Source organism: Anoplophora glabripennis, unplaced genomic scaffold, assembly GCF_000390285.2.
Source record: "Anoplophora glabripennis isolate ALB-LARVAE unplaced genomic scaffold, Agla_2.0 scaffold389, whole genome shotgun sequence".
Taxonomy (NCBI): Eukaryota; Metazoa; Arthropoda; class Insecta; order Coleoptera; family Cerambycidae; genus Anoplophora; species Anoplophora glabripennis.
The window spans coordinates 38,916-64,930 of NW_019416466.1; the positions used below are offsets into that span (position 1 = coordinate 38,916).

The 26,015-nt window shown below is 33.3% G+C and overlaps 2 protein-coding genes across 2 annotated transcripts in view; both read right to left on the reverse strand.

The window, feature by feature from the left end:
• Nucleotides 1-2,680: 2,680 nt before the first annotated feature.
• On the reverse strand, nucleotides 2,681-3,947 carry LOC108911952 (ribosome biogenesis protein BRX1 homolog). The gene is made up of 4 exons (XM_018717043.1): nucleotides 3,778-3,947; nucleotides 3,448-3,724; nucleotides 3,110-3,393; nucleotides 2,681-3,055 (listed from the first exon to the last, which is right to left on the reverse strand). The coding sequence occupies exons 1-4, from the start codon at nucleotides 3,883-3,885 to the stop codon at nucleotides 2,714-2,716; spliced, it is 1,011 nt and encodes a 336-aa protein (XP_018572559.1). The 5' UTR covers nucleotides 3,886-3,947; the 3' UTR covers nucleotides 2,681-2,713.
• A 7,788-nt stretch (nucleotides 3,948-11,735) lies between these two features.
• LOC108911957 (PR domain zinc finger protein 10) overlaps nucleotides 11,736-26,015 on the reverse strand; it is a 20,972-nt gene continuing 6,692 nt past the window's right edge. Inside the window, exons 9-12 of the mRNA XM_018717047.1 lie at nucleotides 24,126-24,381; nucleotides 21,325-21,919; nucleotides 15,689-16,312; nucleotides 11,736-12,475 (exon numbers count right to left, since the gene is read on the reverse strand). Coding sequence (XP_018572563.1) covers nucleotides 12,456-12,475; nucleotides 15,689-16,312; nucleotides 21,325-21,919; nucleotides 24,126-24,381 — 1,495 coding nt within the window. The 3' untranslated portion in view covers nucleotides 11,736-12,455. The remainder of the gene's footprint in view (nucleotides 12,476-15,688; nucleotides 16,313-21,324; nucleotides 21,920-24,125; nucleotides 24,382-26,015) is intronic.

The window sequence follows — 26,015 nt, forward strand, 5'->3', positions numbered from 1 at the left end:
TGTCATCTCTTAATTTTCATTTTTTGTTTTCGCTATTTAGTTTTAAAATTTTCCTCTTCATTTAACATATAAACCTACGTTTTTTTTTTAAGATATCTATATCTCGGCTGCATTTCCCGTTATTTTATTGTCCATAGGCGATAATTATAAGGGAACAGATCCTATTTTGGACACTTTCAAAGAACAAAGATTCTCTTATAATTATCACCTACGGACAATAAAATAACGTAAAATGCAGCCGAGATAAAGATAATTTTTTTAAAATACCGTAGGTTTACGTGTTAAATGAATAGGAAAATTTTAAAATTATAGTGAGTACTAAAAATTAAAATTTAGACCTAAAATTTGGGGTGAGAATTTTTTTACAATGTTTAGAACAATATTTCGTCAATAGAGCGAAAAGAAATGTACGTTTCAAATGAAGCGCCATAATATATACATATATATATACTCAAATTTAATTATTTATGTTGTTAGATTAGATATTGAAAACAATTAAACAATTTATTTCCATATTGTAAAACTCAATAAATTGTTTCACATAAATAGTTTATAATAAATTATTTATTTAATAATTTATTTTGTTAAGATTGTAAGTCAATATTTGAAATGCAAAGGGGTCAGCATTTCTATCCTGCTTAAATATATACAGGGTGTTTTGGAAAAATGTACCACAGGGTCGTCTTTTGTTTTAGAGGTACATGGTGTCAAAGATAATTTAATATCAAATTTTCACCATATCTTTTCCAAAGAAACACCATAATCCATTGAAATTTGGTGTAGGTAAGTTTTTGGGGGCACTAAATAGCTAGTTTTTAAACATCTGCTACAGGTCGCTTTAAGACATAACTTTGTTGATAGATTTTTACAGTGTATGTCATATATTATAATGTAACATTTCATTTTACTTGAAACTACTGAAAATGCATCTCTTGTGAAAAAAAAGTCGACCAACTTCTACTTTATAATAAGTGCCTATAAATGACCAGGTCATACTTCTTCAATATATTGTTATTTTTTTGGATGACGTGACTCGGAAACAGATGATTCATGGAAAAAAGTCATTTTACTTTTTGTTTTGAATTTATCGTACCTTTTTCAAAAATACCCTGTGTAATTAAAATCTTGCTTTAAGCTTACTTATAGTAACAAATATTATTCAATAATATTTACATGAAATTACATTCCAAATATTGCTTAATTACTTTAAGAACATCTTTCCATTTATATGTTTTTAAATTTATATTGTCCATTTTTTTTTAAGAACAGAAAAGATAAATTTTATTTTGGTCCACTATTGGTGCCTTGTAAATTATGAGATATGGAGATTTTTAGTAATTTTTGTGTAACCACACCATTCGCCGCAAGTTACTTTTGTTGAGCGAGTGTTTGCCACACAAACAAAAGTAACTTAGCAAAAAACTCAAGCAGTAATCAATAATGATGAATGAAATACACAAACATACATAGTCTGTTGATGGCTTCCAGCAATGAAAAACATTCAAATTCATAGTTAAATGTACTCGTTTTGTCACCATTAACCCGCATTATCTCCCTCCACTTGCACTGTAGATTGTCTACAATTCATGTGTTTGTAATACATGAATATTAGAGTAGAAGCGTACACAAATGTATTTTAACACGTTGACTGCGGTACATACCTTGGGGGGTATGTACTCATTATAGAAAATATTTGAATCTCAATAATCACATTTTTACTGTATCTTGTGGAAGTTGCAGAATCTGTAGTTTTTAGAAATAATGATTTTTCTATTATTTCCTTTTCAAAACTCTTTGCGAATGAAAACGTTAGTATCCTAGGATATATAGTTACAGATACATGCAAGTTTATAGCAATAATTGTGTTATTTTTAATTTTATAGGGTCAAATGTAAAAAAAATTACATATCCCCAGGGATATGTACCGCACACAGAAGTTTTGTTACATATCCCCGAAGATATGTATCGCAGTCACGGACAAAGTACATTGAGATTATCTCGCAGTCAACGTGTTAAAAACTAATTGTAACAAGACTATTTATTTGATTAACACAAAAGAATGCTAAATTTGCTTTTATAGTCTGAAGGATTTTTGAACAAGAAAATAATTGAAAATGCATTATTTACCTGCTCGCCACTAACTGCTGTTTAACTTCGACTATAAATATTATTTTCTACCATTAGTTATATTGAATAATCTTAAACGAAAGAGGTCATTCTTATCCAAGTTAAAAATTGACAACAAAGTAAAAAAATGAGAATGTCTAACATGCAGGAATAAACAAATTTTTTTAATTTGATGTTTTCAGAAAGCATTCTACGACCAAAAAAATTTAATTCAAAAGATTGAGAAAATAGAATCTACGAAATAAATTAAAAACCCAAATGGAATTTGCTGGTCGAGTCTATCTTTCGAAAAATTAATAACACATTGTCAAAACCAGACAAGAGTAAACTACAATTTCATATTTGCAGTCTCAAATATCTCATAATTATTTATTATTAGAAGACGCCAATTATAGACCTGAACTAAGCTTTTCTAAAAATTGTATGCTTAGATTAACACAATAAATGTTCGTGATTTCGATGTATGCATTCTTGTAGTTCAAACGTACACTCAGTCACAAAATTTTGTTATATCCCGAATATTAGCATAAGAATAATAAATAAAAGTCTTCACTACAATACAAATTTTATTAAACACCTAATCAAATTATACTTTTGATTTCTTCATAGTTGATACAGACACCTTTTTTATTTTCTTCTTCTTCTTCTTCTTTGGCTTTTTCGACACATCTCCGTTATGTTTAACGTTACTATCTTTATCCAGATCGAGGGCCTTTTTTAGAGGATCGCCTTTAAAAATATCGTCTAATGGCGTTAACTTGTAACTATCTGTGGGTCTTGTAGCTTCTGCGTGCGCCTTTTGCTGCATCCTGTTGAGGTATTTATTTTTAGCGCTTATTCTCAGTTGTTGGCGGTATTTTGCTGGACTCATGTAATTTGGATTTTCCCACAACGCAACGCCCCCGAAACTACCAGAAAATATCTTAACCTAAAATTGTTATAGTGAAAAGAAAAAGTTAATTTAGTAATAATATTTTCTTACAGGATTTAATACAAATCTAGGTCCTACTTCTGCCAAGGCTCCGTCCTCGGATAAAATTTGAAAATTTCGGAACCATATCCTGTTGTCTAAAATTGTAAATGTATAAACATGATCAAAAAAAGGTTGACTCTTTGGATGATGTTTGGGAACTCCAAATATCTGCGAAAGGAGTTCTTTTAATAAAGCATAATGTGGTTTTTCTAAAAATATCGGATCAAAACTCAATATTGGCCTTGATCCTCTTAAACAGTTCCCTGTTAGTTTCAGCTCTTCCATAGTGTATACTAAAACAAAAACAAATATAAAAATGTTATATTTCTCTAAGCTAAAAATCTTACTATTTTCTACGAAAAACTTTGCGCTTGGTCCATTAGGAACATTGGACAACCACATATATAAATCTTTCTTTTTTCGTCCCTCAAACATTACTGCCTTGCTACAGTTTTTCATCTCACACATTTCATTTATAACCGATAACGTTTTGGAACGTTCCATTTTAGCCTCAGGTTTGTGATGGGGCATAATTTTTTTTAAATCTTCCATTAAATGCCTGTCTCTATGACTAATTCCTCTAGATGCAAATATCAACACTCGCTGTTTGTTAACCCATTTTGCCTGGAATATACAATTCTGTAAATACTACTCAAATATAGTTCAAAGATAAAAACCTTTTTTTCTACTGGCTCATCTGATCGTCTAACTGTCGGTAATAGCCCTGTTGTTTTATCTTCTGCTTCAGCTTCAGTAAGCTTTCTTTTTTTTGAGGTCTTTGCCATTGCGATAAACAAACACGTGTTTAGATATTTCAAATTAAAATAATTTTAACATAACCTCACTTAGTAAAATGTGTTTACAGATTGCAAAATGACAGCTGTTGTAGCAGCGTTTTCCATTCACCTGCACTAACTCTATCTTTTAGTGCACTGAGTGCAAAAGTGCAGGCAAATGGAAAATGCTATAAGCCTGGGGCGCTGGCAAAAACAGTACCTATCCAATTAGCAACTAATATCAGTTCAGAGTAACTCTAAATTGCTATTAGGTAGTGATGGGACTACTCGAATGAAAATTATCGATTATATCGATTATGAAAATCTCTCGAGATATCTCGAGTGGTTATAAAGAATCATTCGATTATTCGGATACGAATGACAGTGGCCACAGCGTTACTAATACCTGCACTACTCGAGCGAGTGCGCAGATGTTTCGATTGTTCCAACGCTCTAACGAGCTACAACATCTCGAGATAAGACGGCCGAGAGGATAGATGAGACAATCGAATAACACCGCACCGACAAACAAGAAAAAAGGTATGCAGGAATCTTATGAGTGGCATCGCGGGGGGTTAGATGGGAGCTTTATTTAGCGGGGATAAAAATTCATATGAATGAAAATAATGCCAAATTATGTTTTCTATATAATTTTTTTTTTCAAAAAAATCCAAACAATGTACCGTTTAGGCGGCGACTACTCATTTTAAACACATGCTGCTGATTCACTCAACTGGCAACGAAGAAATATGGAAGAACTGCCCCAATCCGCGACAGTCATTCATTTACCTAACGTCAACATGTTTCGCATATGATTTGGGATAGACCAGAAATTTTCAGTGAACTTTCGATTATTCATTCGAATGATCATTCGATTATGAAATTAATTCGAAAGGTAACCTCTCGATTATTTAATTCATTCGATTATTCCCATCACTACTATTAGGTAATATTTCTGCCAAATCGAAAGGTCCTCTGGATCCATATGCATACAGCAGGGATAACGGATCGTTGTACCCCGGTGTTGGTAGAGCACTGTCACTGTAGCTCCCTCTAGTGAATAACATTTTCCCCCTCCAAACCGGCTAAACTCCAAGCCCGCAATTTTTGAAATTGTGTTAATGGCCTTAACGGTGTGTTAAGTCCATAGACAAGAAGCTTTAGCACAATGTGTCCACAATTGGTAATTGGATGTTGATGGTAACGTGGTTACAACAAATCTGTAATCACTGATCACAGGTGAAAGAGACAGACAGACTTGGGGAAGGCTACCTCCAGTTCCAGCAGTATATACTCCAAGTAACACGACGATCTCTTAAATTTTTTAAACCAGAAAATAAAAAATCGCTTTATTGATTGCAGACAGAATATATTTAAATATATATATTTCTTTAACAAGATAACAATTTGTACAATTCACAATTTAATCACAATAAAAAATAAATAAATAAATGTAAATCAGTCAAAACTTTTATAAAAAAAATTACATTGTAGGCAAAAATCTGATACTTAGATAATTCTTCGACAATGATACAACAATTACCAAAATAATTACATAGTTGAGTAAATTAATTTTGACTTCTTGAATTATATAATAAAAATAGCTCTTTAAATTTTTGTGGAGTGACCAAATGTGGAAAAAAAAATTATAAGCGTCCAATTTTTCTACCAATTACTTTGCCCTATACACTCAATATGCAAATAATGTGAGATATAAACTCAGTATTAGATGTAATGACTGAGATGAAATAATTACTACTACATTTTTAACAACATAATTAACAAATATGTATAGAAAAATATAAATTACGTTCTATCGCAGGTAAGTGTTTCAGGCACGCAACATGAAAAATGTCGCATATCAAGTGTCTAAAAACTTATATTGCAACATGTTATAAATTTGCCCCATGAACATCTTCTCATAATTTTAGAACAAGAAATAATAAATTTTATTTTGCAGTTAACGTAACGAAGTAAAATAATATTTAAATGTGACATTTTGTCGACACTTTTCTACAAAGAATACAATAATTCCTCTACGCACGAGTTCTCAAAAAATGTCAATTTTTAAGCAGACATGCTCAAAGGATGTCATTTAGAAATTAGAAGGACAACTGAAAAGTCGCTATTAAGCTGGGTTCTTACAGTTGCTGATTGGGAAATGTGGATGTTATGCCGAAAGAAAATTCACAAAGCGCAATTCGCTATATGCATTTATATGAACCCCAACTTCTCAAGTTGGTAGACAAAACAGATTTGGCCATGTATTATACAGGGTATCCCACCAGGAATCGCCACTATCGATGTCTCGGAAAGCATTAATTTTCTTATTTTAAATGGGACACCCTATATTTTCGGATTCAACGTGAAATTTGAAGGCCACTTTATCAAATACTCCCTATATCTAGGAGTTGTAGATTTTGAGATATTAATTTTTAAAGGAAAAATTTGACAGTTGCGAGGGTCCGCGGAGATGCTAGTAACTCTTTTCAGGAGCGTGATATCCAGTGGATTTTTGGTACTTGCAAAGGGTATGCATAAGTAATACTAAATCATAGTGTACCAACAAATTAAAACATTTAATACTAGGTGTTTCATTTTTGCTGTTACATTTTGATAACTTCAAACAGCTATGACTTTGTTAACTTAAATGGAACACCCTGTATTTTTTAATCTGTCAGATGCAGATTGAAATTTCTTTTCAAGCCATATAAGCATTGTTAGGGTTGCCGTTACTACTTTTAGAGATATTTGCAATTTTCTATTTTTTGGACAGTTTTTCTCGTACCAGACTTGTTATCAAAGTGGCCTGAAAAAAATTACTAGCATCTACGCGGACCCTTGCATCTGTCAAATTTTTTCTTTAAAAATTAATATATCAAAATAAATATTTAATAAAGTGACCCTCAAATTTCACGTGGAATCCGAAATAATAATATAATACGATAATGTTGATTTCCAGTATAACCAGAAGGGCCACAAAGTTTTAAATATTTTAGCTGTGTTGGCCCTAGCACCTTTGCTAGGTTGTCAAATTTTCAGATTTATCGGATCAGTACTTTCCGAGATATCAATAGCGGCGATTCCTGGTGAGACACCCTGTATATTAGGCTGATTCAAATAAAATCGACTATTTTTTTTTTCAACATTCCCTCTGAAATAGATTTGGGGAGGTGAGAAGAGATGCCTGTAAAAATTTGAACTCTTAATATTGAACATCGCGATTTTCTATTTTGCATTTAAATAGCATTGGAAAAATTATTTTCCAATTTTAGAATTGTGTCTTAAAAACCAATAGATGGATTTAAATGACTGAAACGTATTCTTGTAAGGAATTGAATGTTCTACAAAAAATGTCCCTTATCATTTTTTGGTAAGCCTACTCGTACAAAAGTTATTCAAATTCAAAGTTAAATTTGTTATAATTACACTTTTTTCTCCAATTTCAGGTAAAATGATTAAAGTTATCGTGAAATATTATAAAAAAAAAGGCATTTAAAGGTCAAAATAGTGGAAAATGGTTAAACTATCACAACCGAAAAGTCATTTATCATCGGTAAAGAAATAATTTCAAATAGTATTTAATACAATAAAAAGGATTTTAATTGATTCTTTCCAGAAATGATGGGATTTTCAGTCATATTAATTTGAAAGACTTGATTTTGACTTTTTTTTAATATTTCGTGACAACTCCTGAAATTGGAGAAAACGTAATTATAACAAATTTAACTTTGAATTTGAATTAGTGCTGGCAAAAACAGGAAAAAAGTGAAACCGGTTAATCGGGTTCCGTAAAAACCGATTTCAGATAAAACCGGTTAGTCGAATAGTTGCTAAAACCGGTTATTCGAATATCCCGTTACTTGAATCGCCAAAACCGGATACCTGAAAATCGGAAATTGTCTAAAAAAAAATACAAGTCTTTACAAAAATCTGGAAGTCGGTCAATTGCAATCGGACAAATCGATGTCTAAAAAAAAAAAAAGGAAGTAGATCATCGAATAATCGGTTTTCGGATATTTGAAGAATCGAATAACCGAATAACCGGTTTTCGGATTTCATAAAAATCCGAATTATTCGAAATCGGTTTACCGACTATCCAAAAGACCGATTTTAGTTGCCAGCACTAATTTGAATAACTTTTGTACGAGTGGGTCTATTGGTTTTTAAAATATGTATAAAATTCTGATACTGAAACATAATTTTTACCATGTTATTGAAATAGAAAATAGAAAATCGCGATGCGCGACATCTAAATATTAATATTAAGAGTTCCGATTTTTACAGGCATCTCTTCTCACCTCCTTGAATCTACGTCAGAGGGGATTTTGAAAAAAAATAAAGTCAATTTTTTTTTAATAAGCCTACTGTACAGGGTGGTCCCGAGGTAATGGGCCAAAATTCAAGGGTAGATTCCCCAAGTAAAAACATTGCGATTTAGCCGAACTTACCTTAGTCCAAAAGTTGATACTTAAAGAGATACAGGGTGTTAAATGTAAAATATTATTTCAGTTTTTTTTAATTTATTCCTTAACAAATGCAAATATCCTCACAAAATTTTGGGGATTGGAGGTCTTCGAGTAGAGGAATTGAAATGTGTATACATTTTGGTTAAAGTTCTAAGAGGGCGCTAGCTGCAGTAGAATGAATGTGTTAAAAAGGACATAACTTTTTTGTACTTTTAAGGTATCTCATCTTTGGTAACAAATTCTTATTTTCCAACTTTTTTTGCACAAAAAAGGTACACTTTATTAAAGTAGCTATCTCGCACCGTTTTCGAGATATTTGGCTTTGAAACTTCCAATGTTGTTGCATTAAATTACAATTAGTACCTACAGGTAGTGATGTAAAATAGCATGCTATTTAGTTTTGGGTGATATATATCAAAATATATATCATTATATATATCAGATGAATTTTGTTAAAAAAAAACTATATTCAAATTAGTTTTTTTATATTGCTAATGCCTTGCTGATTAATTTGACACCAAATACATGTCATATATATGAACTTTAAGAAAAGTTATCAAGTGATCTTTATTTTTTTTCATATTTAGATTGGAATTTTATATTTTTTTTATCATACTGACTTCTAATTTTTGTTGCGTGCTACTGACTGTTTATAAGCAAGTACGCTGTTTATTAGCAATTTAGTTTTATCAACCCAGAAATAAAAAATGGGAAATTTCTAGAACAAGAAAATTTAGTCTTTGTATATCACAATACGTACTTAAAAAAAATTAAAGATAAAAATTGAAATAAAAATTATCAAAAACTTATGATAATAAAGAAACTGCTTTAAAGTAGTACTTAAAAATCTGAAAATTTAGGGGTGTACTATAAATGGGGAGACCTAAGAGCGCACGTAATTTCAACTCACCCCTTCCACCCTAGGGGGTGGGGTGAAGGTTTTTTTTAGACGTACCCTATTTATTTTGCGATTTTCGGATTGTACGCGTAAAACTACCCCCAGAAACGCGTTCTTGGGGGTACGTCTAAAAGACCACCCCTCACCCCCTCTGCACCTACTAAGGTGGAAAGGGCCAGTTGAAATCAGGTTCGCTCTTAGGTCTCCCCACTTATAGTACACCCCTAAAATTTCAGATTTCTATATTTATTTTTGAAGGAGAAAAATGCTCATCGAAAAAACGACAAAATCCATACGAGGGTGGTGGTTTGGTTTTTGTGCGAATTCGGCAAGAACGCGCTTTCGGGGGTAGTTTTACGCATAGAATCCGAAACTCGCAAAATGAGTAGGGTACATCTAAAAAAACCACCCGTCACCCCCTAGGGTGGAAGGGGTGACTTGAAATTACGTGCGCTCTTAGTTCTTCCCATCTATAGTACACCCCTAAAATTTCAGATTTTTATATTCATTTTTGACGGAGATATTCCAGGTACCCAAGAGCTACTACAGTCCAACTCAAGCCTACCACACCACAAGTTTTTAGTTTTAAAATGTAAGGTTATGTTTGAAATTTGGCTTTATTCATGAAATGGCGGGAAAATTGATATATATCAGCTATTAACATAAATATAATAGCTGATATGTATCAAAAATTGATATATATCAATTTGTTATATATTTTCACTCACATCACTACCTACAGGTATTATTAATTTAGCCGTAAAGTTTCTTAAGTAGGATTTGGACGAAAATCAAATAATTCACGTCTTCCACTTGTCTTATTGCTGTCATTTGTATGCTAATTTCTATAAAGTATTATTCGTATCTAATTAAAATGACATCTTAGCTTACAAATTAAATTGTATACTCGTATACATAAATGCGAGATAGAATACCGAGGTTTTCGTTTTTGAAGTTACATGAAATCAGTTGTTTATGGAGAAAGTATAAACACTTGAGAACAACTTTAGTAGCAGGTTTTAAATGCTGCAAAGTCATTTCGCATTAAAGATTTATACTTTAAAATAAGAATCTTTTAATAAATGGTTTGATAAATGTATTGAAGTTAAAGGTGGACATTTTGAGCAATTATTGTCAAAAAGGCATATTTTTTACTAATGTTTAATATTTTACTGTGCATTACAATTTTTAATTCTAAATAAACCCTTGTTTTTGACATTTTCTAAATTATATTAATTATTTCATTTATTAGCATTGGAAGTTTCAAAGCCAAATATCTCGAAAACGGTGCGAGACAGCTACTTTCATAAAGTCTACCTTTTTTGTGTAAAAAAGGTTGGAAAATAAGAATTCGACACCAAAGACACGGCAGCTGGCGCCCTCTATGAAGTATAACCAAAATGTGAACAAATTTCAATTCCTCTATCCAAAGAACCCCAAACCCCAAAATTTTGTGTAGATATTTGCATTTATTAAGAAATAAATGGAAATAAACTAAAATATTTTACATTAAACATCTCTTTAACTATCAACTTTTGCACTAAGGTAAGTTCGGCTAAATCGCAATATTTTTGCTTCGGGAATATACCCATGAACTTTGGCCCACTACCTCGGGACCATCCTGTATATCAACCACAAAAATGTTAGCAGACCTGCAATCGGAAATTTAACGTCATTTTATATGCAAAAATTTTCAGATTTGCTTAATGCCGTTATTTAAAGAAAATGTTTATTATTTTGGCAAATCGCAACTTTTAAAATATTTTTTTGACTCTCAAAGCTGCTATTTACTTTCCAACTGTGTAAGACAAGCAACCGATTAAAAATAGATGACGTCCCGGGTCAGAATTGCATCCCAATCCTACAATTTATTAAAAAAAAAATTCCATAGATTTATTTTTGAATTACAAAAATTAATTTATTGATCGTCTAATGTGCGTCATTTGGTTTGACGTAATAATTACAAACAATTCGATTGGTTTTCAGGATTAACCTCGAGATCCTGGGATTGGGAGTCTCTATTTCCAGGTGAGAATTCTGACTTAGAATATAAAGAGCGAGAAAGTACAAAAAATTAAAGTCAAAAAAATTATAAATTTTTGAGAGCGAATTATTTAACAAAAATAAATAAACTCAAATTTGATATTAAAATGGCAACTATTTTTTTCTATCTGCTCTAATTTTATGAAACATTTGATATGCCTTCCCCATTTCAAAATTTAATCCGGACGTTTGTTTATAAATCGAAATGAAGGTATCCAAGATTTTCTTATGGAGACGAACGAATTCGGAGTATCACAATAAATTTAAAATTTTCAGAAGTGCACTTTTCCTTAGTTTAGACAAAAAACAATACGATAACGTCACAATTTGCACTTAAAAGTAACACTTGGCAACTGTACATTGGCAAGTCATCAAAAAGATTATCCATAAAAAAGTTATTTGTTTTAAATCGAAAATTATCAGTCAACCCTACGAGACTTACCTTTAAAACGAACCGTTCATATTTTTGAAGATCGATCGACATAAAATATAAAGGCAAACAAGTATCGACATTACTTTTCCTCAAATTCAACAATTATTAATACTCGTAGGATGAGCTCAAAAGTGAAAAACAATTTTCAAACTAATTCTTACAAATACGTCCACTTCACAAATAATTCTAGTTCCCGTAGTTATTTCTCGATAAATCATAACGATTTTATTGCTCGTCGGTAAGAAAAATATTTAAGCTACATACAACTGTTCCTTAAACCAGTTATTGCGGACAATTGGAAGCTTACGAATATCAATTTTACTCTCCTCAAAACGGTTAGTCGGCGACCACTACGTATATATATACTTTTTATAATAAATACAAAATAACCAACAAAATTTCTACTAATACTACTAATTTTAGCCGTCAAACTGATAGATACATAAATTTACTCTTGTTATTTCTAAGCGGGCAAGATCTGGAAGTCGCGAGACCTCAATTATATTATTCGCTAATTTTACATGTTGTTAATACAAATGGACAAACATTATTGCTAAAAAATCTGTTAAAAAATCCTTTACTAAAACCGTCCTTACATCTTAGCCAAACTGCAATCTCTGTCGTCTATACGTAGGTTTCAACCTACGGCGCAGACTTGCAGACAAAAATCGCCCAGAGGCGAAAATCTCTCAAAGGAGCATTGAAAAATTCCCTAAAATCCTCTCCGTTCCTTCATTCAACGTGGCGGAAGCATTCCTACAAAGAAATATTATCGGTTACGGTACTAAGAGATTGGTGTCAAAATTCCCCGTTATCGGACTAATGGTCAATTTTGTTTTTAATGTGTTGGTCGTATGCTGAATAACAGGATTTAGGAGTTTGCTGACACCCCTTGTGGGGCAGGGGTTGGGGGCGCGGTGGTAAATATGAAAATCGCCCCGTGATCAGATTAATGTAATAATATACAGGTTCGGAAAGTGCCCATGGTTCATCGGCCGTTACATGAGAGCGATAAAGTCATAGAAATCCGTGTGATAGAAAAGGATGGCTATAATGAAGGCGTCTCATAGTCACCGCCCGTTTCGCCCTTCCACAAATAAGATCCACTTCCACTTGTAATTCAGCGACCGGTGGTCTTCTTTGTTTTCGTCGTTTGCCTTTTCTGTAATAGATGAAAAACCAAATGACGAAAACAAAGATGACCCACCGGTCGCTGAATTACAAGTGGAAGTGGATCTTATTTATGGAAGGATGAAGCGGGCGGTGACTATGAGATGCCTTCATTATAGCCATCCTTCTCTATCGCACGGATTTCTATGACTTACATTATCGCTATCACGTAACGGCCGATGAACTATGGGGACTTTCCGAACCTGTATGTATATTCTAGACCTTCGGGGGAGTATCAAAATAAAAGTTGTTGATAGAAGCGTTTAAAACAGGGTAAAATGTACCACTCCTTAAAATGTCTTATCACCAAGTTTCATCAAATTCAATACATCTTCAGACGAGCACTAGTTGGCCGTGTTTTGCATTAATAAAAAACAGCAGTATCACAGTTAGTTTTTTACCTTACATCCCATAAAAAAATTTTTTGAAATCAGCCAAAAAACAAAGAAGTTACGGGCTTGTATTACTTTCGCGACATCATGGAATGCTCGCCTGAAGATGTATCGAATTAGATGAAGCTTGGTGGTAGGACGTTATATAGGATGCTGAATGAGAATACATTTTTGGAAAAAAAAATCGCTAATACCAATCAACTGTTTTGATGTCAAGAAAACACCTAGTCCTAGTTGGCCGTGAATTGCAATAATAAAAACAGCAATATCACAGTTAGATAGAGTTTCTCTTAGCCCTCATTCCAAAATAAAAATTTTTGAAATCGACCAGAAAATAAAGAAGTTACAGCAGCGATCGGCAACTGGCGTACCGCGGACCAGGTCCGGACCACGGAAGGTAAAATACTGGACCGCCAAAAATTTTTTTAAAGTATAAATTATCTAAAAAATATTTTTTTTACATTTGAGTGCCACCCATATCATCTTTTTGTAATATTTTACAATTATGTGACTGATTTGAGTTCTTAATGGTAAGTAAGCAGATTAAATTTGAGTGTAAATTAAAATAAAAAATTAGTAAGAAATATGAATTTTTTTTCTGGACCTCGTTAAAAATTTTCAAAAGTATCGGGACCCCACCTAAAATTATTTGCCGACCCCTGAGTTACAGGCTTGTATAACATCTAAGCGCGACATCCTGTATATTTCATAAAAATTATGTGTATTGTATACGTAAATTGATGATGTTTCCATTGTACAATCATTTTCAAAACTTTAAGAAAAATTATAAGTAAAGATAATGATAGCGATATTGATGAAAATTAGAGTAACAGCGCTTTTTAATACTTCGTACTATCTCTGTAATTTTTTGTAAACATGTAAATTTTTCCCAACATTACCCTTGTTTGAAATTATTTTTTTTTACTTACGAGGTTGACTTTTTATTTACCTTACTCAATTATTTTGCAAAATATTAAAATATTAAAAATTATTAAAAAAATCACAGAAAAATATTTAAAAAAATAAAAAATTGAATTTTATATAATAATAAAAATAAAAATAATAATAATAATAATAATAATGATGACAACAAGAATAAGAAAGGAGCAATCGAGATATACGCATTTCCCGCACGCAGCTAGCGCACTCGGTAAATGGTACATTTTACCCCGTTTTAAACACTCCTGCCCCAACTAGGCTGTCAGCAACTTTCATTTTCGTACTTCCTCAAAGGTCTAGAACAAGGGTCGGCAACTGGCAGACTGCGGTCCAGATCCGGACCGCGGAAGGTAAAATACTGGACCGCCAAAAATTTTTTTTAAATATAAATTACTCAAATAAATTATTTAAAAAATATTTTTTTACGTTTGAGTGCCTCCCTTATCATTTTTTCTAGTATTTTACAATTGCGACTGATTTGAGTTCTTAATGCAAATAAAAATAAAAAATTAGTAAGATATATGAATTTTTTTCTGGACCTCGTTAAACAATTTCAAAAGTATCCGGACCCCACCTAAAATTACTTGCCGACCCCTGTTCTAGAATATATTTTAAGAGTTGCTGACATTAATCTTATCACGGGGCGATTTTCGTATTTACCCCCGCACCCCCCACAAGCAACAATAACAAACTCTTAAACCCTGTTATTCAACATATGACCAACACATTAAAAACCAAATTGGGCATTAGTCCAATCACGGGGGATTTTGACCCCAATCTCTCCATCTATTAAAAGAACAGGAATTCTTGGATACAGTGTAACTTTAAGTGGGGGGTTAGTTTTGTCTACGCCGTTACTGAGCAATTCCTAAATTTGCTTTTATAAAATTAATGAAATATTCAAGAAATTTTAACAAAAATTCTTAATATATGTGCTTACGAGTAGGCACATTTTTCCTATTTTTATAAATGTAAATATTTCGAATACTACATCAAAAAACGACATCTATACCGGGTTTTCAAAAAGTTTGGAATGACCCCTCTATCTCAATAATGCTCAATAAAAAAAATTATTAGGACAAAAGTTGCAGGGATTTGAGTGAGCAATCCAACGATGACCTTGACCATGACCTTGAAGGTCATTTAGAGGTCAAGTTGAAAATTTTAAGTGGAACCGTAAATTTTCAACTTAACCTCTAAATAACCTTGAAGGTCATGGTTAAGGTCATATCCAAACGTAAAAATTTCAATTTTTTCCATTTCCGGTGTTAAACGTATACGGTTCCAAACTTTTTGAAAACCCGGTATGTATAAAAGTTCAAAATTTAGAGTTAATTGGAAAAAAACTAAAATTTTGCGCCGACTTTAACGTTTAGTTAAACCGTCTTATTTAAACTCCAAAAATATGTGACCGTTCCATGCATATGGAATATCGGTAACCCTATAAATATTTGCAAAATAGACTTACCATTATTTGATGTTAGCAACCGGTATAAATGCGAGTTGGGATTTTCAAGTTCGCTCGTCTCTATAAAGCTGCCGTTACTTTCGTTAATAGATAGGTGGCAGTACTGCGAATCATCCTCTATACCATAATCATCGATCTCATCGTTCATAATATTATCTACTTCCACCTTCTGGTATTCCTGCGTAATACAATTTTCCACATCCCGTTGCACGTTCTTACCCGAAACGTTATTCTCTCCCTTAACCTGCGACGCCTCGGTGGCCATTTGATCGGCGTGCTTCTTCCTCTGGTGCTGCAGTAACTTCGCCTTGCTGGCGTACTGCTTGTGGCACCACTTGCAGCTCTGCGGCCTCGTAGTGATGCTCCCTACGGTTTGGGAGAATGTCGGATTCGGCAGACCTGCTACTTCCTGCAAGGAGCCCTGTTTACGGTTGCTCATGGGCAGGGCGGCGCCGGGGTGGTTCTTCAGGATGTGCGCTTTTCTTTTGGAACTGCTCTTGTACACCTTCTCGCAGTACTGACAGTAATAGTCGCGCGTCGTCTGGAGGATGGGTAGGTTCAATTCGGGGACCGAGTCTGGCCTTATGTCGGGGTGGCGTTTGGCCAAGTGATTCACTAGCATCCCTGAAATTGTGTTTAACGTTAGAACTGGATACACTTTTCTGCAAATGATTTTGAATGTCTAGGTATTTGTCGCAGACACGTCGATGTTTCCCTGGATTATAAACTTAACAGTTTGAATAACCGAAAAATTGGAAAAATTATATAAAAAATGGAAAAATTGTAAAAATTAAAAGACTTGGCATGTATGTTTCTACCTCAAATAAGTAGACCTCAAGCACAAATTAACAAAAGGAAAACATATTTTATTTAAAATAACAAAACGAAACAAAACCTTAATTTGAAAAGAGTAAACAAAAAACGAGCACAAAAGTTCAGTCCTCTATAACAAAAAAAAAATAATCAAAATGTTTTTTTACCAAATTTTAAACTAAACGTAAAGTAAATAAACATAAAAACAAATTCATTGAAGTCCCAATATTGATCATAAAAAATTCAGATCGTAATTGCTTAATCTCTGATCAGACAGCAATAAAAACTAAAAGCAGAAATGGGCCGATATTTAATTTATTAAAATCATTTATATTATTTTTCATATAATATACAGAGCGTTCCACATAAGAGGGATTCATCTGTAACTCTGTAACTGTAAAATTTATAAAAAAATTGTTTTAATAAAAGTTGCCTGGAATCATGTGTTGTAGTAAACTTCTAATTTGACACATAATAGAAATTTTCATGTTCGTGGATTCACCGATATTCCGCAACTAAAACTGGGACGTTTGAACTACTTCATTTCTAAATTGTGATATACACAACAAATATTCATAATTAGTACTGCGGTGGTCTGTCTGATTTAATATTTAACAGCGAAATATAAAATTGTCCTATTGCAAATTATTATATGCCTTATTACTTGCAGTTGTGAAATAAAAGCAATGAATTCATGAATTTTGGGTTGTATGTCATTTCGGAAGCTAACGATTTGATATTTAGCATGTTTAATTTGTCTCGTCTAGAAAAATCTAACGAGGCCTCAATCAGTTCTCTGCGATTTCCAATTACCAAGATATACATAGCCGAAGTTGATCGGAGAAATTTTGAAACTAAAATTATAGAATTCGTTTATATCGCGTTGGAAGGGGTCTAGTTTTGTTTTTCAATCAGTACTTAGCCTCGTCTCACTTGATTTATCTTTTGTAAGTGATGAGAAGGAAAATCTGTCTGTATTTAAGGTTCAAAATTTTAGGAAAAATTAGCCCTTAAAAAAACAGTTTTTCTCCTTCAACAATTGGAAAAAGAAAAGAAAAATTTGGAAAAACTGTTTTCTATTAAAATATAGGACATAAAATGTTTTAACCACTTTGGTTGCCAAATGCTGCTTTTTTATAAATAACTGCAAAATTTATAAAAAAATGGTTTTAATGAAAGTTGCTTGAAATCAAGTGGACCATGTAAAGAACATATTTTTAGCTTTCCAGGTGTTCTAGTTCATGTGGGCGCTACATAACTTCATTATTTTAAATGGAACACCCTGTATATTATTGCATTTTTGAATCCTTGGTTAATATTAGGTAAAGTTTATTAAACGTACATGGTGTTTAAAACTTACCGTTTTCGATATAAGCAGTTGTTTTTGAAAAAAATCACGATTTCAGCTTTCTAAATGAGGCTAGATAGCGTCTAAACCGTAAGAGTTAGAAATGTGCATTTTCACTGTTCGTTTTGGCATAAATTACTCTATCTTGTCATCTGTGAGCAAAACGTGTACGTTATTGAGCCTCGAAAATACTAAGACCTACATTTTATAATTTTACGAGTTATAAAACTTTTTTTTTTTCAAATGCAATGGCCCATATTAATTGTCATGGATAAATGCAAAATATTTTAAAGTTTCAAAATTTCTCCGACCAACTTCAGCGACGTATATATCATGGTAATCGGAAATCGCAGAGAACTGATTAATGCCTTGTTAGATTTTTCTAGAGGAGACAAATTAAGCGTGCTAAATATCAAATCAGCTTCCGAAATGACAGATACAACCCAAAATTCATGAATTCATTGCTTTTATTTCACAACTGCAAATAATAAGGCATACAGGGTGTCCGGTAAGTACCTCCTAATCTCTCGGGAGTGTATAGGGGAGGTCAAAATAAAACTAGTCCTTCCTATAATTTTTTTTCCTAATGTGCCCCCTAACGGAGTTATGGGGGGTCAAAGGGGTACCTAGAAATTAACGTTTAGGGTTATAACTTTGAAACCACCCTGTATATTTTAATAAAATTTTCGTACGTTGTATTACACATGGAGCTCTACGATTTGATGCTAAAATCAACTTTTTGCTATTATCAGGTGTCCAGAAACGGACTGGCCCTATCACAATTTTTCTCAAAATTTTGACAGAAGTAATTTTATCAAACTGAAAATATTATTATTAGATACTCTGAAGGTTTTTCTTTAAAAATGGTACTCTTTATTTATTTCGAAAAAATGAACGGTTTGCGAGATAAATCGGTTTTGAAAAAAATTGGTAACAAATACAACAACAATTAAAATTTATTTTTTTACAATAAAATCATTCCCGCTAGTGCCAGCCTACAGATTCACCATAAACATTTACTGGTGGTGAATTAAGGGAATGAATAATGCCGTTTCTTGTAAAATCAACATCTATGACCAAAATACATCTACAAATTATTATTGCTCTTGTCTCCATGGAGTTCTTTTCTATTGTTTTCGTTGTTAGACCCTGTTGATTTTAAAGTACTTGTCAAAGGCGCGTGACAGAATAAAAATTCAATTTTATTGTGGTATTCGTTTTAAGCCGTTAGAAATAACATTTAAAAATGGAAGAATATTCCTGTGCAGAATATGCTGATATGCACCTAATTTATGGGGAAGCATTATGCAACTCCGTGGAGGCAAGAAGACTTTATGAGGAAAGGTTTCCGGGTCGACATTTGCCGAGTCCAAAAACTTTTGAAAGAGTTGATCGTAGTTTAAGAGAAACAGGTAAAAAAAAATAGTGAAAAACGTTAGTGAAACTAATTTCTTCCGAATCCTTTATTTAGGAAGCTTTTTGCCACGCCGTGGTGGAGCAGGAGCCCCGAGGAGAGTACGAGACCCTCATGTAGAGGAACAAATATTGGAAGACGTTGCTAATAATCCTTCAAATAGCATAAGGAAGCTTGCGGCGCAAAACAATGTTACAAAATGGGCTGTACATGAAACTCTGAAAGAACAATTGCTTTACCCGTACCACATCCAAAAAGTACATGCTATGTCTCCAGATGATTATCCAAAAAGACTTCAATACGCCAATTGGTTTTTACAGCATCATATTCGGAATCATAATTTTGGTACATCTATTTTGTTCACCGATGAAGCAGGTTTTACAAGAGACGGCATAATTAATTCGCATAATCTACATGTCTGGGATGAAGAAAACCCTCACGCTTTAGTTCAAACTCGCTACCAACAAAGGTTTATGGTGAATGTGTGGGCTGGCATTATCGGGAATCATTTGATTGGTCCATTTATTCTGGAGCAAAGACTTAATGGTGCTCTTTATTTGCAATTTTTAGAGGAAAATCTAAATATTTTGTTAGAAGAAGTGCCCCTTCAAATAAGAACTGAAATGTGGTACATGCATGACGGTGCACCACCCCACTTTGATCGTTTAGTACGTCAACATCTGACGAATGTTTTTGGTGATCGATGGATAGGTCGAGGCGGACCTGTATTATGGCCACCTAGGTCGCCCGACCTAAACCCATTAGACTTTTTTCTGTGGGGTCATTTAAAAAATAACGTTTATTCAACACCCGTAAATAGTAGAGAGGAACTTCTGCTGAGGCTAACACAGAACTGTGACCATCTCCGCAATAATCACGGAATATTATTTCAAGTGCACCGGGAAAACATTCGTAGGATTAGAAAGTGCATTGAAGTACGGGGTGCTCATTTTGAACATCTACCGAAGTAACATTTAGGTACCTTTGTTCATTGTTGAATGTTCTTTGTTGCATGTCTTGTAAGTAAGTTATTTTTCAAATGTTATTTTTAATTGGTCACTACTTGCTCATAAAGTATAGCCAACCCGTTCAAAGATTTCTGGACTTGATAAAGTTAAAGAAATTAAATGCATGAAATAATATGTAAAAAAAATAAATTTTAATTGTTGTTGTATTTGTTACCAATTTTTTTCAAAACCGATTTATCTCGCAAACCGTTCATTTTTTCGAAATAAATAAAGAGTACCATTTTTAAAGAAAAACCTTCAGAGTATCTAATAATAATATTTTCAGTTTGATAAAATTACTTCTGTCAAAATTTTGAGAAAAATTGTGATAGGGCCAGTCCGTTTCTGGACACCTGATAATAGCAAAAAGTTGATTTTAGCATCAAATCGTAGAGCTCCATGTGTAATACAACGTACGAAAATTTTATTAAAATATACAGGGTGGTTTCAAAGTTATAACCCTAAACGTTAATTTCTAGGTACCCCTTTGACCCCCCATAACTCCGTTAGGGGGCACATTAGGAAAAAAAATTATAGGAAGGACTAGTTTTATTTTGACCTCCCCTATACACTCCCGAGAGATTAGGAGGTACGTACCGGACACCCTGTATAATTATTTGCAATAGGACAATTTTATATTTCGCCGTTAAATTTTAAATCAGACAGACCATTGCAATACTAATTATGAATATTTGTTGTCTATATCACAATTTAAAGATGAAGTAGTTCAAACGTCCCAGTTTTAGTTGCAGAATATTGGTGAATCCATGAACATGAAAATTTCTATTATTTGTCAAAATAGAAGTTTATTACAACAATTATTATTTCTTATTTAAATGTACCACGAAAATATATTAATTTGTAATTTTTTACAATTCTATTCCACATCAATTTGTTGTTCTTTAAAAAATTATCAGCTGTGAAATAGTAGGGTTTAAAATTTACTGCCCAAATAAGAAAAATAACGAATATACGTTAAATTTTTAAATGGTTTGCAAATTACAGAATACAGAATAAATTTAAAGGAAGATACCGAATTGCTTTTTATTCTTACCTCTCCTTTTAAATCCCACCAAGCAAGCGTGGCACTTATAAATGAACCTGTGGAAGTCGGTGGGCTCCGCCTTCGGGGTGAGTTTCTTATTCGCAGCGACGACGGGCTTGGACTGCTTCGGAATGGTGTTCTCCCTCTCCTCGGAGTGCATCCTCTTGCAGTGCTCCTTCAGCTTGTCCTTCCTCTTGAACTGTTTGCCGCAATCGGCGCACAGGAACTCCCTGTGGTCCGAATGGCGCAACAGGTGCATCCTAAGCTTGTCCAGGGTGGGGAACGTCTTGGTGCACTGCTGGCAGGTGTGCTTCCTCTCGCAATGGAACGCCCTGATGTGTTTGCGGATGATGCTGTACTTCTTGAAGATTTTCTTGCAGTGGGGACAGGTGAAGGTGTTGTTGTGGCAGTGCTTGGGTACGTGCATTTTGAGTTTTAGAACGTGGTCGAAGCTCTCCTTGCAGATGGGGCACTCGAACACCTTCTTACCTATGAAGTGGGTCTTTATGTGGCACGCCAGAGCGGAATTGTTCAGGAATCTCTTGCTGCAGGTTTTGCACTGCAACGGTTTGGACTCCTCTGACCCGTGGACCAGCATGTGCCTCTGAAAGGGATGGGAAATAACTGATATTAATGGATTCTACACGGTAAGTGTTATTCTTAAGTTAACCTAAAAAAAATATAGTTAAAAAAAACGGGTTTTCACTAATAAAAAAAAAACTTGAACTCCAATTGAAAAAAGTTAAATTAGAGACTTATAGCCACTAAAAAAACCTATTGATTCATATTTTTAAATATATCGATTGCTATATTACTTTTCGAGATATATAAAAAAAACGACTCTTTTTTTGTTTTTGCTGTATCTCTTGCAAAATAAGGTTTTGAAACTTGTTACTTGCTGTAAATGTTGACAAGCAAAAAAAGTGCCTTTTTTAAAATTAAAAAATATTAAAATTTTTTTGTTATCGATTTTTGAAAAAAAAGTCATCTCGAAAATCTCTTCTTGCTCGACGAATAGTGGCAGAGTAACAAATCAGGGCTCATTTTTTTCCTTACGGTTCAAAGGTAATTAAGGCCGTCATAAACGTCATATTTTAGTTTATATTGTCGAGCTACCCCAGATGAAGTACCAATGGATTTTTGTATGTGGTCTAGAAGTCGAGATAATGAAAATTTTGAAAGTAAGAGCGCATTTGAACGCGCGAATTCAGTTTTTGGAACGGCCGAGTAGCGTTACCCCCACTCCACTGCCCCCTACAGTTAGCTCGCGCCGTGCTCGAATGCTTCGGTTTGACGTACAATTAAAAATGCAGAAGTGGCTAAAATGAACCACAGTATTTTTTTATTGAAAATATGTTTTCAACTTCAATCTCTGTAAGAATGGAGGGTAGCACTTAAATAGCGGCTTGTAGAATTTTTTGTAAAAAACAAATTATCTTAGCTCCAGAAGGTCGTAGAGCAACGTTATTTTCTTAAATTCACATAACAATGCCAGCAATAGACTCCTGTAATACACATTATCGAGAAATGAAAATTGAAAAAGATATTCAAGAAAAATGTGACCAAAAAATTTTTACTTTTTTCAGTCATTTTTGGACACTTGAAATGAATAAAATCGTTATCATTCTTTTTTACCATGAAAGTACAACTCTTAAGGAAAAAATGAGCCCTGATTCGTTTCTCTACGACTACTCGTCGAGCAAAAGAGCCGATTTTCGATATGACCTTTTTTTTTCGAAAATTCGATATAACTCGAAAAAATTTTAATATTTCTTAATTTTAAAAAAATGCACTTGTTTTGCTTGCCGAGGGCTACATTTACAGCAATTAACAAGTTTCAAAACCTTAATTTGCAAGAGATACAGCAAAAACATAAAGGTCGATTTTTGACGGTTTTTTCGATATATCTCGGAAACTAATATAACAATCGATATATTTAAAAATACGAATCAATAGGTTTTTTAATAGCTACAACTTAACTTTTTTCGATTGGAGTTCAAGTCTTTTTCTTATTAGCAAAAAACCGTTTGACTTTTATGAACATTTTAGGTTAACTTCGCCGTTTATGCGCCACAGGAAAGAAAACACTATCTCTTAGAATTTTTTTTCCTATATCATCATATTTTTTGTTTCCAGGTGGTATTTTTTGTAAGCTCTTCTACCTATTGATTGGACTAATAGGAAAATGCTGACTGTTCAATTAAATGAGATTAACAGAGATCTCGGGGTAAATAAAACAGCGGTAGGAAATATTCCTCAGTTGAAATGCATAGTTAACTCTAGGAGAACAATAGATGGTTGTGCATTCTGGTGTTGCGTATAATTTATACACATTTATACTGCATCTACGGATAAGCTCCTTTAAAGACTGTTATGATTGAAAAGCACATCAGACTGCAAATAACGTAGCATTCTTATCAACAACATACCTTATATAACAATTTAGCTATTTGGATGTCTGATATGTATGTTTTGTTTTGTTAAATGTCACTCTTACGCAACGCCTACTGACACAAAGCATTATTTTGTACCTACTGACAAAATGACCTACTAGTCTGTAGGTACTATGAAAGCATCTACAGATAAGATTACATTATGCCAGTTAGTACTGACTGGCATTGAGATGTACCCATACATTTAAATAAATATATATGTTCATCCATACAAATACCAATGGTGTAAGTAATAACATTGATCAAAAAATGATAAGCGTCGAAACCAGTGAAGAACAATGAGAACCGACATTGTTACGCATTTAAGATAAAATATTCAGTCTGATAACAAACAATGTCTTGTAAATGAATGCTTACCTGTAATCTCTCCCGCAGCGCAAACATTTTATAGCAGACGGGACATTTTACCCTTTCCGGTTGCACGATTACCTTCGGTAGAGCGTGGTGGGCGACGTGCATCACCAGCTGTCTTTGTGTGGGAAACTTTCTCAGGCAAGACGGGCAAACGTGAAAGAGTTGCTCCTCAGATGAGTCAGGGTCGTGTTCGAGGTTATGTATTTTCAACAACGCTTCTGACTTGAAGCCCGTGCTGCAGACCTCACACTTGTAATTTCTAAGAGCAAAACATCACCATTAGCACTAATATGGGTGGCAGGGATGGTATGTAGTACAAACAATATTCACATATGATAAATGTAAACAAATTATTTCATAAAAAAATATTCGCCAGTAACAATAATACAATATCCCCTTTTGGTAGGTATACATTTTTTGTGTAGAATAAAATTCTCTACCTATTTCTGATAATTACGTATAGAAATTTAAATGTACAAAAATATCTTCAAAGGGTTGTACGCCCTGTATGATTTAACCTAATAGGAACATAATCACTGCATACTCCATGAAGAGAAACTAAGCAACAGCAAATTTTGCTCAAATCGGTTAACTGGGTTCTGAGTTAAGGAGAAAACAAGAAATAAAAAAAGAAACGTTAACACCCTGTAACTTTTTTGTGACATTTTTCATTTATCCAAGTTTCGACACCATTTGGGTTCTAGATCAGGGTTGTCCAAATGGCGGCCCGTGGGCCGCATCCGGCCCGCGATGCTATTAGTTGTGGCCCGCGTAATGTTTTACGAAAAGAATATATTTTCTTTAAATGCTGCCATTGTGAAAAAATATTTATATTTTATGGTCTCTCTAACACTGTTTTTAAAACTTTTCATTATTATTGCAATGTTTGTCTTAGTTCTTGAAAAAAATTATGTATAAATTTTCCATTTTTTTAGATAAATTTTATCTAAAAAAAATGTAGTTATTGATCAATAAAAGAAATAATACTCCTTTTTTGTTTTAATTATTTTTATACCTCACGTTATTTTGTTATTACTTTGTGCAAAACCGTACTTATCTTATCAACTTCCACGTCACCTGTTACATAGGTGTTGTATAACAATGAAAAAGTAATATTAACTGTCGATAGAAGGAAGCACAAAAAACAGGCACTTAGGTAGGAAATTCTGGAAGGAAGCCTAAAGAGTTGAAGATAGGCAGTTGAAGTGCGAACAGTGTGGAGTAGTGAAAAGTTAATTGTTTAAAGTGTTATTAGTTAGCAGCTTCCATTGTTTTATACTCAAGGGCATGCATTTTTATAAGGTAAAATTGTTATAATTATTCTTAAAGATTGCTCATTATTTATTTCATGTTAAAATGTATATGTGCATATATATATTGTCAGATATATATAACGACTTCTTTGTTTCACATCTAACTTGTTTTTGTCATGAATACGTTATACGAAAAACAGTTGTTTCATAATAATAATTCTTTGTGTATGTTTAGCCTTCATTGTCTTACCCTCAGGGGCGTGTATTTTCCAAATATAAAATTGTTACAATTATTATTATAGATTGCTCATTATTTATTACATGTTAAAATATGTATATTGTCGTGACCGCCCGGATATTGCAATGACGACTTCTTTATTTCACATATAACTTGTTTTACCATGATTAAGTAGTTCTTTGATTTCTTGTGCTCACTTTATGTCATACGTCTATACGAGCCTTGTTGAGTTTATTAACATTTTCGCCCGTGCGGAACGAATCTGGATTAAGCTCGATTGCCTCCCGTATGGGACTCCAGTGTTATGAAGGATCTTCCGAAATCTCAACTATAGCTGGATTGCCTCCCGTATGGGACTCCAGTACCTTCCGGCTCTGCCGGCTAACTAACACCAAACCTCTT

Excerpts from the sequence above, each read along its gene's own strand:
- LOC108911952 (XM_018717043.1), bottom strand. The coding sequence starts at position 3,885 with ATGGCAAAGACCTCAAAAAAAAGAAAGCTTACTGAAGCTGAAGCAGAA. Across the intron at positions 3,394-3,447 it reads AAAGTTTTTCGTAGAAAATA|TATACACTATGGAAGAGCTG; the intron begins GTAAGATTTTTA and ends TTTTTGTTTTAG. Across the intron at positions 3,056-3,109 it reads CTAGATTTGTATTAAATCCT|GTTAAGATATTTTCTGGTAG; the intron begins GTAAGAAAATAT and ends TAACAATTTTAG.